Genomic DNA, 13936 nt, shown 5'->3' on the forward strand with positions numbered 1-13936 from the left:
TTTATGTGAGGCCTGGAACAAACACCTATAGTGGGGCCCTTATGGATACTCCCTCCCTTTTGGCAGTTGTCAGATGCAGCTGTGTCTAGGGTTTACAAAATGTCCTCCTGGGAATGAGAAAACATGTTCTGTACGGCATCTACTGGTATGACCACATAGCTGCCGATTTCTTAATGATTACAAGCCTTCTTTCATTAAAAATCGATTCCTAACGTTTGCAGAATCAGCTTAGGAGACTGGAAAGCACAGGGCCTTGGCCTATTGTCACCTTTGCCCCCACCTCATAGTGATGGCTGTGCTCCAGAGCGGACTCCGGGTCCGAGCGTTCTCACTGCAGTGGGCAATGTTGTTCCACCTCTAAAGCTCTTCACACCCCTGCGTTTGTGGCGTGGCTACCACCAGCCAAAGGATTCACGGAGCTGAGAGCCCCTCTGAATAGCTGCCTCGTTACTTAACGCATAAATATACACACTGCTTCTTCTCCTTACCATCATCCTGAACATTTAAGGGCTGGTGTGCTGCACCCGGTTGGTTGGAATTGGGAAAACACAATCGACAAATAGCCCTTAGGGCATGCCGCTGGACCTGCTGGGCGGCAGAAGATCACGCACCACCCTACAGCACGAGGCCTTCTGGGGAGCGACATGTTCAGGCAGGGCTGCTCTGATGGTGGGCACTGGAGCTGCCGAGGATCAGAGGTTGCTCAAGCTCCCATGAAGCAGGAGCCTCAAACATGAGGCCACAGACGGCCAGAGCGCGCGGAAGGTGGGCTTCAGTGGACCATAGGCTTTTGCTGAGTGCGCCAGGGCCACCCTGAGATCCAGAGGGCAGCAGAATTTGAATAATATTCATTGTCATTACCACTCTCTGCACATTCCCTGAGTACAACCCTAGTGTTGACCGCAGTGATAGTGCTCGGCAGATGGTGGTGAATTCTGAGTAGAAAGACTGGTGGGGTAGCCTCTCACATATCTTCAAAATATGTATGTACGAGCGTATAGCGATGAAAAGTCAAGGAAATGCCTAGCACTCCCCAAAATATACCCTGTGCTTGAGACGGTATGGGTAGTTGCGATTTTACAGCTGGCGAGCGCTACCCAGAGGAATGGGGAGACAAACGTCACATTAACACCATGCAGAACAGACGTACTTCCGGGATAGTAGAGCTGCATTTTTGATCCCTGACGTGTAATTGGCAGGGCTCTAAGTGGGATGGAAAGCATGGGGGTCTCTCAAAGGGGCGTGGCCTATGTGAGAAGGGCTTAGTTTAACCACATCCGCGCTAGTTGAATTCTCCTCCTGTGCTCAGATTTACATTAAAACATACGCTAAAAGTTTGTGCTTAGCATAGTGTGCTGCGCCACTGGTAATTTGCTGCTTCTGTAATTGCATCCATACAAGGGACATTACACCTACAATAAGCCAGGACTATTGGCTTTGCCAATGGTTGTTAGTTGCATACAGGGCTTTAAGGGGGCCGGGTCTGAGCAAGGGGGCCTCAAAACGGGTCTCTATCGGGCTCTGTTTTGTGCCCTGGCACAGACAATCCGTTTTTTTCAGGACTGCAGTGACAGCAGGCACATCGATGTGCACGTGCTCACACTGCTCATTTCTCACTAGTGGAGAAGTGACGGCATGACGTCATGCCAGGTGAAGGGAAACCATTTAAAGAGAGTCATTTTCTCTCTGGATTTCCCTTCTCTTTTTGAAACCCAGTAGCAGCAACATTGTCGTGGTATCATTGGCATACCGAAAGCTCCAGTGGTGCCAATTTTATCACCCTCAAAGGATGAAGGCTGGTGTGGGCACATTGAGTCATTTAAGCTACATTACTCGAAGTCATTTTCTTCAGGAACCTTCCCTCCTCTTGCTGTCGTCCCCTGAACAGAACCTCAGCCAATGTGAATGGAGATTTTCACATCAAGTGTTTTTACTTTAATACCCCTTGTTGGAAGGAGCCTGGGCTCGGACGCAACATCGTACCATGCATGTTTTTGAAGCTCGCGACTCGCCTCTGAAGCAGAAAGTCCTCTGGAACGCGGGCACGTGCCTATGAGCGCTCGCATTCTAAGGGAGTTTCTTGGGAGCACATCGTGTTTGTTTTTCTTCGAGTACCGAGGCAACGAAATACTATTTGAACACAGAAGGCTAAACAAGCTTGTGCAACCAAGGCGGAAGTCAATTGTCGCCTTCGATCCCTCAGACTTCAGGAGGCCGTCTCCCCGGAAACCCAGTCTTGAGTCGCAGGGACATTTGCCACAGAGAAGAATGGAGCCCTTCATTATATTCAGGTTGTTTAGTCTGATGACGTTAGTTTACACTTCGCCACTTTCGTCTTTTGTGATTATAACTCAGTCACATTCCTTGCCATGGCCTTTAGTTTCTCCGAAATAATTAGTTCATTGCCCCGCTGTAATTAATTAAGTTCACTGAATAGAATAAACTTGCCGGTGACATTTTTTTGTCAGCATTTCGAAATAATATGTGTACTTACTTTTTCACTTGGTTCATATGTGACACCAGGCACGGCTCCAGGAATTTTTATTTGGGTGGGCCAGGGGTGCATTTGGGTGGGCCACTGTGAGCCCAATTAGTTGCTTCTTGTGGTAGCCTACACAACCCTTATTACATCATATCTACCTGCAACTAGTCACCATGATAGAACAGATCGATGTGTGTATTCAGAGCATGTGGATAGTTATTTGATAGTAAGAGCAATGTCTGGACCCAAGTGCAAACCCTCAAATCCCAACAGGCCAGGTTTCAACACAAGTACTTCCAGGCCAGATTATCCACTCTTCTACTATCCCTCTCCTGTGCACCTTATCTCACAGCTGACCTTATCAGCCACCATCCCGCTCCACTTTCATTATTCCAGTAAAAAACATTACTAACATCTCCTTCAAACTTAAAACTTTGAAGATATCAGTAAATATAATTAGCAAACACTTTAAAATATGTTCCACAGTTGCCCTAATGACCTGACTGCTAATTAAGAAAACAAAAACAATAAAGTCCATGACAGGGCCAGCTTTAGCGCTAGAGCAAAACTCTTTTTTGGCACCCCTCCAATGACCTCTTTCTTCAGATATACCATTACTACCACCCTCCAACCGTGCCCTCATCTCCCCATAGCCCTTCTCTCATATTTGTTGTATAGCACTAATTATTTCAGTGTAGGGTTTCACAGTACTTTACATCACACACACATTATACAGAGACAATGAATCATACAAGTATGTAAATCAGCCTATAGGGAATGTCACATAAGCCAATGAGGATTACAAGGTATAGAATCACATGTCATCCATACTGGTGGGTAGTATATTTTAAAAGGGTTTGGGCTGGAGAAGCACACACTCAGGATTTAAAGCATACACCAGTGGTTGGGGGTTGGCTTTACTAATAAATATGTACATTGGCCCAAACTCTTTTTAGCAACATTGAAATAAAGAAAGACTGGGGAAGTTCTAACAACACAAACAAGTGTTATACCATTCATGTTTGTATGCAGCTCTTTGATGAAAGTTCATGGGTCACTGTCTATGTTAGGATCCTAACTTCTGAACTGCAAGTAACAAAATAATCTCTGTGACAAGGGTAGTACCTCACTGAGCTATCCACATTACATACATCTTATCTGCATTTCAAAACTACCAACAGCCAAAAGATTGCTCTCCAGCAGGATCATTAATCACCAGTTACCTGGACATTTTTATTGTTGTCTTGCATCCATGGCCATGATAAAGAAAAAACTATGTAAATGAAGCAAACACAAAGTATGTGCCTTGCTGGGCCTGTGCAGATTTAAAAAATAAGAACAAATAGTAACACATTCTCTTACCTACTCAGTTAGTCAAACTTTGTGTCAAAGCCTGATCTGATATGCTGCTGCAGGGTTCAGGAAAGGTGAATAAGGTTAAACAAACCTCTTTTCTCCAGCACTAAATATACAGGATGGAAGTTTCGCAGTGCCAAATAAAGAATGTAACCCATTTGCCATGCCCCCACTGTACCTGCACAACACATCCCTGTGAGAAAAGCCTAGGCCCATCACGCAACTCCCAGAAAGGAAGAAAAACAATGTTCGAAGGAAAGTTTTAAATTAAAGATGCAATTTTCTATTGGCCTTCATGTCCTTATTGCAAGGGCCAAGGCTCTTGTTTGGGTGGGCCTGGCCCACCTGGCCCACCCACTAGAACCGGGCCTGTGTGGCACTCCCGCCCTCATTCTAGGGTGGTTATGAATACGAGCGCAGCAAAACCATGCCTGGAAGTACCAATATTGTAAGGATCAGTAATTTCAGGGCGCAGAATTTCTGTGGCTTTCTAACTTTGTTCATGAGATATAGGGCTCGACTTACGACTCGTATAGTTACGAGTGCACTCGAGCGGAATCTCCGTACTGAGCACTGCAGTGCGAGATTCTGCCTGTCTGCCATGTGAAACTATCAACCCTTTGATGTGATGTAAATCCTAATCATGTATGGAAAAGTGCTGCCTCTCAGACACCATACAGTTGTGTCTCTGTTTATTATGATGTAATGGATTCTACTCTAGAATGTTGGTGTGTTGGAGCCGGTTGGAAGGGCAGTTGCCTCTGCCTGAAGTTGTGTACGGTGACTCCACCTGATGTGTCAGGGTATTTACTAAATAAAAGAATTCTACTTTAAGTTCCAGTAGTTTCTTCTTTACAGTTTGGCGATGAGGATGGAATTGTAAGATTACAATTATGAGTTGCAGTATGTGCCAGGAGTGAAGAATATTGTGGTTGATTTCTTGAGCTGTATGCCACTACCAGTGCAGGAAGTTATTGTAATAAAGAATAACACATGTGCTCTTGAGATTCAAAGACTTAACGGGCGGCTACAATCATTTATAGTTTAAAGGAAAATGACCACGTTTTTGGTATTGGGCCTTAAAGAGGACCTGTTTTCTTATTACATGATTTTTGTTTTGCCAATAACTTTGGCGCTGTTTGACAAATCTTTACAAAATTGTCAAAAATAATTCACCAGTCACTTCAGCTGCTGTCTTGTAAGTTTTGGGATGATTCGTTAAGCAGGGGCTGAAAAAAAGTGGGTTCCCAAAATGCGTTTTCCCCATGTTAGTTCCCATAGGGATTTTGAACATGACTACAATCCGAACCACTGGACAAAATTACACCAAATGTGGCATAAAGCTAGCTCTTGGACCAGAAAGAGGCTTTTTTGTGATTTGATGTAAATTTGTTCAGTAGTTTTGGAGTTATTAACTGAAATCCAAATTTGCAAATCTAGAGACGTTGATCCTCCTGCTGATCCATCCACAGTGGATTCGCGAGTCCTTGTGCCAAAACAGGGTTGTGATTGGCTGGCTGCACCGTAACAGAAAAGTTGTAGCCGACATTGTATATCTCGGTAAACGGTCATCGGGCTGAAAAGGGGCTTGCATACTAATTGAAGGGGTCAGGTGAGAGCTTTCCTGAAGCCTTGTGTATGTTAAAAATGAGGGGCAAGCATGTGTACTGAGCTTGAAAATACCCCCAAAAATATTTTTTTGTCCCACTGGCGAGATACACAGACCCATTGTGGGGCTCAGAGCGGCACCAGTGTAACTCCGCAATGGATCAGTTGAGCTAGGGCAACCCCAAATAAATAAATAAATCAATATAACTACTTTTACACCTACTCTTTCACTCTGAGACACTCTCACATCCTCTGACATACCCATACAGCCACTCTCACACCACTTCCTTACCCATACAGACTCTCAAACCTCCTCTTATACTCATACAGACGCTCTCACACCCAGTCACCCACACAGACACTCTCATACCTACTCAGACACCCATACAGACACTCTCACATCCACTCACATACCCATACAGACTCTCTCAAACCCAATCTGACATCCATAAAAACACTCTAAAATCCACCCACATACCCATGCAGACACTCTCACACCCATTCTTACGCCCATGCACACCTTCTTACACCCGGTCATGCACAGACACTCTTACACCCACTGTGGCACCCATACAGACACTCTCACACCCATTCTGACACCGATACAGACACTCTCACACCCTTCTGACATCCATACAAACACCCATACACACAGACACAGAGTTACTCACACTCTGACACCCAAACACTGACCTACACAGACACTCACACAGGCACTCACAGACCCACTGACAGACCAACACAGATACTCACACACCAACTCACACACCCACAAAGGCGCTCACCCACCCACTCCCAAACACACTCACACACCCTCCCATACACCCACTGAGACACTCCCACTCCCACTCCCACTAATAGAGCCATACAGCCACTCACACACCCATTCACTGACCAATACAGCAACTCACACACTCTCACAGACCCATACAGCTACTCACACACACACACTGATCAACCTATACAGCCACTCACTCACACAACCACCAAAACACTTGCACACTGACTCATAGACCTATACAGCCACTCACACATCCGCTCACTGCCCTATACAGGCACTCACACGCCCACTCTCAGAGGTAACAGGTTACATTAAGGATTTTTATTTTAAACGTAGAAATTCACAGGAAAAACAGAGGTTACAAGGATGTTATCATTAGGAACCATCCAGATCTACAATTATTTTTTAACCGTAACTTCTCAAAAATGATTTGCCGACTTTACAGCAAATCACAAAAAGCACAATCTGCATACCAAGGTAGCTTCCTGCCAAATTTGGTGTAATTCTGTTCCGCAGTTTGTGCTGTAGCCCTGCCTAAAGACATCTATGGGAAATGCATGGTATTTTGCGTTTTTGGGCCACCCTTTTTTCTCAGCCCCCTGCTTAAAAGATCACCCTGAGGCTGTCCATGAACAAACTAGTCAAAAAGTAGCACCTTTTTGGTAAGTTTCATGGAGAGTCGTCAAATGAGGCTAAAGAAGGTTGATGAATCTTCATGAAATTGTCCCCAAAGATTTGCCAGTTACTTCAGATACTGTCTGGAAAGTTTTGGGGTGTTTCGTGTAGCGGGTGCCAAGAAAAAGTGGGGTCTCAATAAGTGTTTCCCCATGTTAATTCTCATAGGACCTTTGAACAGCCCAAATGCTGGACAGAATTACGTGAAATTTGGCAGAAAGTTATCTGTTGGTCCACAGATCATGCTTTTTGTAATTTGGTGTAAATACATGAGGTAGTTTTGTATACAAATTTGTATTTATAGTGATCCGGATTCTCTAGGGATCCAGTTTTCCCTGTGCTCAAGTCTGATTAGCTGTCAACACTTCAAACAGGAAGTGTTGCCAGCCATCGTGGGACTCAGCTTGAGCTGAGTCCAACAGAAAACGTAAAACATAAGGAAAGGCAGGCCCAGTAGGAATTCCTGATCCCCTAAGACTGGTGGAGGGGTCCCACAGGGACCCGGCTGGGGGTTAAAAAAAATGTGAAGCTTAATTTTGCCACAAATTCGCAGGTGGATCCATGGCAAAATTGAGAAAAAAGGGCTTTCATGCTTCTTTTCAAGTAAGCCAACGGGTGTGCCAAATACCCGGGGCACTGCTTTTTAATTTTGCGGGGATGCCTATGCAGCACCCACATGCCCTAGGGACTGCCACCTCCCAGGGGCAAACAGTAGTAACTTAATGTGGGGGCCGCATGGCCCCCCACAGCACCAAGAACCACCACCTACCCAGCGCAAACATTGGTAACTTAATATGGGGGTGATGCACTGCCCCCCACAGCCGCTGGGACTGTCCTCTACCTGGGGCTTTGTTTAAAAGCAATGCAGGGAGCCAAGCTAACCCTCCCGGCAGCCCTGGGAGTCGCCGCCTTCCTGGGGTTTTAATTTGAATGAATGCGGAGGGCCGCATGGAACCTCCTGCAGCCTATGGGACCACCACCTTACTGGGACTTTATTTGAAAACTATGCACATCCCCCTCCCCTACTACTTAAAAATGTTTAAATAAGGCAGGCCCTAGAAGATGGGGTTCCTTGGGGCGGAGCGCCTGGGCCTCTCCTCGATATATAATAAAAAAAGAAAATGCCAGGCCCTGGGGTATGAGTTCCCAGGGCTGAAATTGGCCCAGGGGAGGTAGGCCACATCACCCCCCTTCCCTAGTAAAACAAACAAAGAAACCAAAAGAAAAAGGCTGGCCCAGGAAAAGTCACCGGAGCCACGCCCCCTATCACCACCACTCTGCAAATGCACCTTCTGGTACACTACTAGTTGGGGGATGGCTCCAGAGAGGCCTTGTGGGCCATCCACCCCTCTTGTTACCTCCAGTGAGACCCACACAGCGGGATTTCTGGGAGGGGATCAGAGGCCAAGGACAGGAACCCCTCCTGTTACCTCCAGTAAGCCCCACACAGTGGTATTTCTGAGAGGTCATCGGAGGCCTGCCACTTTCTCCACCACTCTGCATACATGCATCCTGGTGCACTACTGATTGGGGGTGAAGTCCCCCAGGATGGTGAGGGCCCTTGGGGGCAAAGAACCCCTCCTGATACCTCCATTAAGTCCCACACAGCAGGATTGTTGTGAGCTGGTGAGAGGCCCGCCCCCTTCTCCACCACTCTGCAAATGCGAGTACTAGTTAAAAAACATAAAAACTCACTGAAAAAAACAAAGGTTACAGCAACGATAAAGTTAGGAAATAGAATAAAAAAATCAAAAGGTTGCAGGGATGTTATAGTGAGGAAATAGAATTTAAAAAACTTAGAAATTCACTGAAAAAACAAAGGTTACAGGGACATTATAGATAGGCTCAGATTTCACTCTTACAAAACCAGAGAAATTCAGCAGTTATAGTTAACTCAGCTAACTATAACTTGCTCCCCTGCAATGTACTGCTTAGGACCGTTGTGCTACAATTAGCATGCAGTAGCCCTCCATAAGTAATGCTGAAAATTAAACTAGAGGGGGCGCACTGCTAGCACTTAAGTGACTGTTCCCCACAGTTTCCTTGCGCAACAACTTGGTTTCCAATTTTTTCTCCTTGACACACATTACAACATCCAGGAACTCCAGCCTTGATTTGCTGATATATCTTGTGAATGTCAAATTATAAGAATTATGGTTAAGATTGTCAACAAACCATTTGGATGACTCCTCGTCACCCTTCCAGATGCAAAAAATGTCATCTATGACACGAGACCACAATACCACATGTTCCAGCTAAGTAGATGGGCACCTGCTCCTCCCACCAGCCCATGAACAAGTTTGCATAACTGGGGGCAAAGCAGGTGCCCATCGCTGGTCCCAGTTATTGTCTGTAAATGCAGTTATCAAAGAGGAAAAAATTGTTCATCAAGCGAAAAATAGTTCATCAAAAATCATAATTAAGAGAGAAATGAATCTAGCCTTAATATAATGTCTGACCGTTTCTATATCCAAATCGTGCAAAATACTAGTGTAAAGGCTGTTAACAGCTAGTGTTACAAGCATATAATCAGTCTCCCAATGAATGCTGTCGATCATGGTAAGAAAGTGGGTTGTATCTCTGATATAAGCAGGTAAAGCAACCACAAAAGCTTTCAAATAGTGGTCTATATACTGAGAGGTGTTTTCTGATAGTGATCATATAGACGACACAATAGGTCTACCTTAAGGGCATGTGTTCGCTAGGAGGAAAAACACCACGGACAATACAGATCACAAATGTCCAAGAACAGTCAAATAGTAAACAGATAGGTATTCAAATGTTTCTTCATTGTAAAAAGGTATGAGGTCAAGCATAATTAATGAGGATGTGATTTGCAAGCTCTAAAAGCCGCAACATCTATTAATCTTGGTAAGTGCCAGTAAACACGAAGTTGCTGAAAGAAGGGACCTGGTTGGTTTGAATAGGGTCAATGAGTTACAACAAAACATTGGAATCTTGCTCTAGATGAATTTATGGCAAATACACTGGCTCTTAAAGGAAATATGTTTGGCAACAGGGAGCTAGAGAAGTTATCTGAGATGTTGGGAGATTGGCGCCTAGTGGAGAATAGGTACGAACACTCTTGGTACTAAATTCGAGATCACCTGGAGCTTTTGAATCAAGTATATAGGAAGGTCAAAATGAAGCACATTACAATAATCCAGCCTCAAACCCAGAGTTGAATGAATAACTTGGAATAGCATTTCCACAAGAAGGTAAGCTGACACCTTTCTTAAGAGTCTCAAATAGGTGAGAAGAAGTAGTCGTAGCAATCCAGGCAGAGCAGTCTAACATTTCATCAAAGATTAATCTAAGATTGAACACAGGAAAAGGGCAGAATTCTAATGAAATAGGCCACCACTCTTAAAACCGGACCAAAGGCGGCCCTCCCACAATTAGAATTTTAGTCTGATCGAAAATGTGCTTCATCCTTAAGCCAAGTCTGACATACATACCCAGGAGTTGGATTGGAATGACTGAGTTTCTCAGTCCGTTCTCAGTGTGATCTAATTTTGACTGGCATAACTCACAATGTCCAAATTGAAGGATCTGATAAGCTTTGCTAGTGTGCTAACCTAGATATTAAACTATGTTGGGTTCAAGGTTGAACCGTGAGGCATCCCACAAGCCACATCGATTTTACCAAAATATACTTACCACAGCCATATTTTGGTTTGCCAAGATATTTTTTTAGAATGGTTTTTCTCTTGTCAGTATTTTCACATGCAACTAAACATGATGTCCGCTTCCTGCTTGATGAACTGCAATACTTGACCAATCATCTGCTGGGACAGATGTTTAGAAAACTCTGGGACAGATGTTTAGAAAAACAAAACTGTCCCAGCAAATCAGGATGCCTGGTTATCCTAAGCAGCATCCCCAGGAACTCTCTGGGGAAACTGAATGATGAAATAGCCACCATTACAGTCCGACTGTAATTTGCTGTCATTGACTTGGAAAATAACCTTGTCAATGACTATTACCTTTGCCAGATAAGTAATTGAAATTCGAGTTGTTACTATTTCTGGTGCTCACATGTTTTCATAAGATAATAGTCTCACAAGCAAACCACCATTTTTTATTAAGGCTTTTGAAGGTTTCTACATCGACCGAATAATAGTAGTTAATTGTTAGGTTTTGTGGTACAACAGGAGACCCTGTCCATGGGTGTTTCATGAATTCAATGAATTACTGGTGCTCTAGATTTTCTTTCATAGATTATAGCATTACTGAAGCTTGATATGTAAGGTCATGGTGCGAAAGGGGATTTGAAGACAAATCAATGTATTTGCCATTGAGGAATCTTGAAGGCCTGTACTTCGTTAATAAGGCATGGTCCACACGCTGTTCCTCCTCAGCACTGGCTTGAGAAGAATACCCCCTCTGCTATAGGTAGAAATGTTAGATACCGAGGAAAGCACAGGCAGGTCTTAAAATATTCTGATAAATTAGAAATGCCATGTGTAGTAGAGGTATGCAAGAAGCTTATGAACCGTGCTTACTAAGATCTGATGGTGAGAGTAGATGCAATTCTTCTAAAGGTAGGGGGTTATCTCAGTGATGGCACCAGACTAAGGAGAGATAAAAAAAACAGGTTCTTTAAACGAAACAGGTATACTAACTCTTTGAGTGAGGGAGCTTTGTGAGCAAGTGTTGGCAAAGCCAATCAGTCTCGCCTATGCTTTGTCAATGTTTTTAGGTATGTTGCATGGCAGTGAGGTTGATATGCAGTTTTTTTTAACTGAAAGTAAAAAAAGCTCTATGGCGTGGCCAGCTCAGGCCTTTTCATAGCGCTTTTTTAATTGCTGGTGCGAGGCCTGGGTGGGAGGCTGGCTTTCTGTAAGGGTGACACTCCTCACTTCAGATTCAGAGCCATCTTTGGAAATCCACGGATTGTTCATCAGATATAATTCATGCGGATGCCCAGCAATAGCCATTTGATACCTTCCATTGGTCCGTGCTTCTCCAACTTGTCCACTTGATACCCTGCATGGTCCATGTTGTTACCACCCCATGGTCCTTCATGGCTTAGCGGACCCTTCGGTTCAAGGTTTGAAAAAGTTGAATTTGGGAAGCAGCAGCTTTTTTTCTGCACTGCTCTCCACGGGAATTCTAGTCTGTTGTCACCTTTAGTCGCGAATGACCACTCAACATCCCATGTCATGCTCTGAGTGGGTATCACTATAACTGTTTCACAAAAGGGTTAGACAGGGTGAAAAGCAGATATATAGGCAGCCTTCACTCCTACTGCGGCCCCATTATGAATCCCATTGTTAAGTCCATGCCGGACACTCCTGATGCGGTCCTGGAATGAACGTTTCCGGGCGGTATCTCCCCATGAGCTAATTGAGTTAAACTCACTGGAACGGGAAATGACCCGCAGGCCCCAGGACTGGCTGATTCTTTATACAGATTTTGCCTGATTCCGAGTAGTTTAACACTCCCACTTACAATCTGCACTGAGCAGGTGGTAAATGTCGGTGGGAGACTTGAGCACAGCAAGGGCTGGGGAATAATCGTCTCTGCTGTTTACTAGTAAATAAATGCAAATACACACATTTTTAGAATTTGAATATTGCGTTGAAAACTCAAAACACGTTTTTAAACATTCGAATGAATATGTATGGCCTCTGCGCTTTTCTCCTCTCTCAGTGCTGCAAGTTGTTGGCCTGCAAGAAGACGTGCACTCCTGCAGTTTCGTTCGGTCGATGGAGCAGAAATTGCTGAGTGCTTTCCAGGACGCACTAACGAAGAATACCGCAGCCACCTCCAATGTCAAGACAGTCCAGGTGAGTCCAGGCAGCATCTTTTCATTATAGTTTGACTGTGCGGTGACTGTATAAAAACACGCTTTATTAGGAAGCAAGCAGAGTTCCATATGTCATGCTTCGGCTTAGCTGTAGACGCTACTTGTCCCTATCATTGTTCTAACTACTTAACTCTAAAACATGTGCATCCCCTAAATATTACCATCCTCTTACAGCTCCAAACCTCCCCCTTTTCTTGATGTCAAATCATAACATATCTGAACCAACGACTGCTAATCCTGTTACTTAAACCTAAGACTTGAACTACTTCTTTCCTGCCTGCCTGCACCAGGCCAAGGCTGTCTCTGCTTTTCTTCTGTTTAGGGTCTTTGACCTTACCTCTCTTTTCGTACACGGTCTCAGTTCTCCCCGAGTGGGATGGGTATGCTCAGACGTGAGTCCCAGGCTCTCCACACCACTGGAGTCAAGCTATCCTGGCTGAAGACGGCTGATAGCCAGAAACCGGTCCTAGGATGCTTGATTCTGGTCCAGGAAAGACATGGCTTGGCAGTTCGAGCTGGACCGTTCCCATGAGGCACAGGGTCAAGGCTGATTTGCATATGGCCATGTCTGAACTGGGGTGGTGTGGAGTGCAAAAAAATGATGCATTTAGGCCAAGATCTCTGTACTGGGGTGAATGTATGACATTGTTCTGCATTCTGTCCATCAATTGTTGTTTTTGCGCTCAGTTCTCCCCTTGCCTGAAGCTATGCTCTCTCTTTCTTCCCCTGTAAAAACCTTACCATGTGGTATTCGTACTGCCTCCACAGATCTAATAGTTCTTGTCTCACCATTCTCTGAGCAACTCAGTTGTCTTCATCAAATATATCCTGTTCCACCCAGCAACAAATGTACTCCATCCTGTCTGAACGCCGTCAACCATTTGTAAGCTATGTCCACCAGGGTCAGTGCACCTATATTAAAGACTCTGTTGACCGTTTTCTACACTTTTCCGGGTAGCAGCTGCCTCCAAGAAATGTTCGTACTCCCAGTTATCCTGCATTACCTTCAAGTCTCTTTTCACCATCTTCAACAGCTCTCACCAGGCACCTGCACCAAGTCATTCTTCCCTGAGTGAATCAATATTATATTTGGCTGAGGCCCCTTCTTGCGCATCTGTCATAGTGAGATCTGCAGTTGGCGCTAACACCACAACTCGATGACACACCCCAACATGCACTACTTATCTAAACTCAGCTGCTGTCTGAAGGTGTGTCTCTATTA

General features: G+C 44.6%; 1 protein-coding gene across 5 annotated transcripts in view; it reads left to right on the forward strand.

Moving 5' to 3' along the window:
* KIAA1549L (KIAA1549 like) overlaps positions 1-13936 on the forward strand; it is a 674355-nt gene that overhangs the window by 293105 nt on the left and 367314 nt on the right. For all 5 annotated transcript variants that reach the window (XM_086955871.1, XM_086955872.1, XM_086955873.1 and 2 more), the window contains one exon: positions 12558-12694. In XM_086955871.1, coding sequence (XP_086811997.1) covers positions 12558-12694 — 137 coding nt within the window. The remainder of the gene's footprint in view (positions 1-12557; positions 12695-13936) is intronic.

The sequence above is a fragment of the Lissotriton vulgaris genome, chromosome 2_1 (assembly GCF_964263255.1).
Source record: "Lissotriton vulgaris chromosome 2_1, aLisVul1.2, whole genome shotgun sequence".
In the NCBI taxonomy this organism is placed as follows: Eukaryota; Metazoa; Chordata; class Amphibia; order Caudata; family Salamandridae; genus Lissotriton; species Lissotriton vulgaris.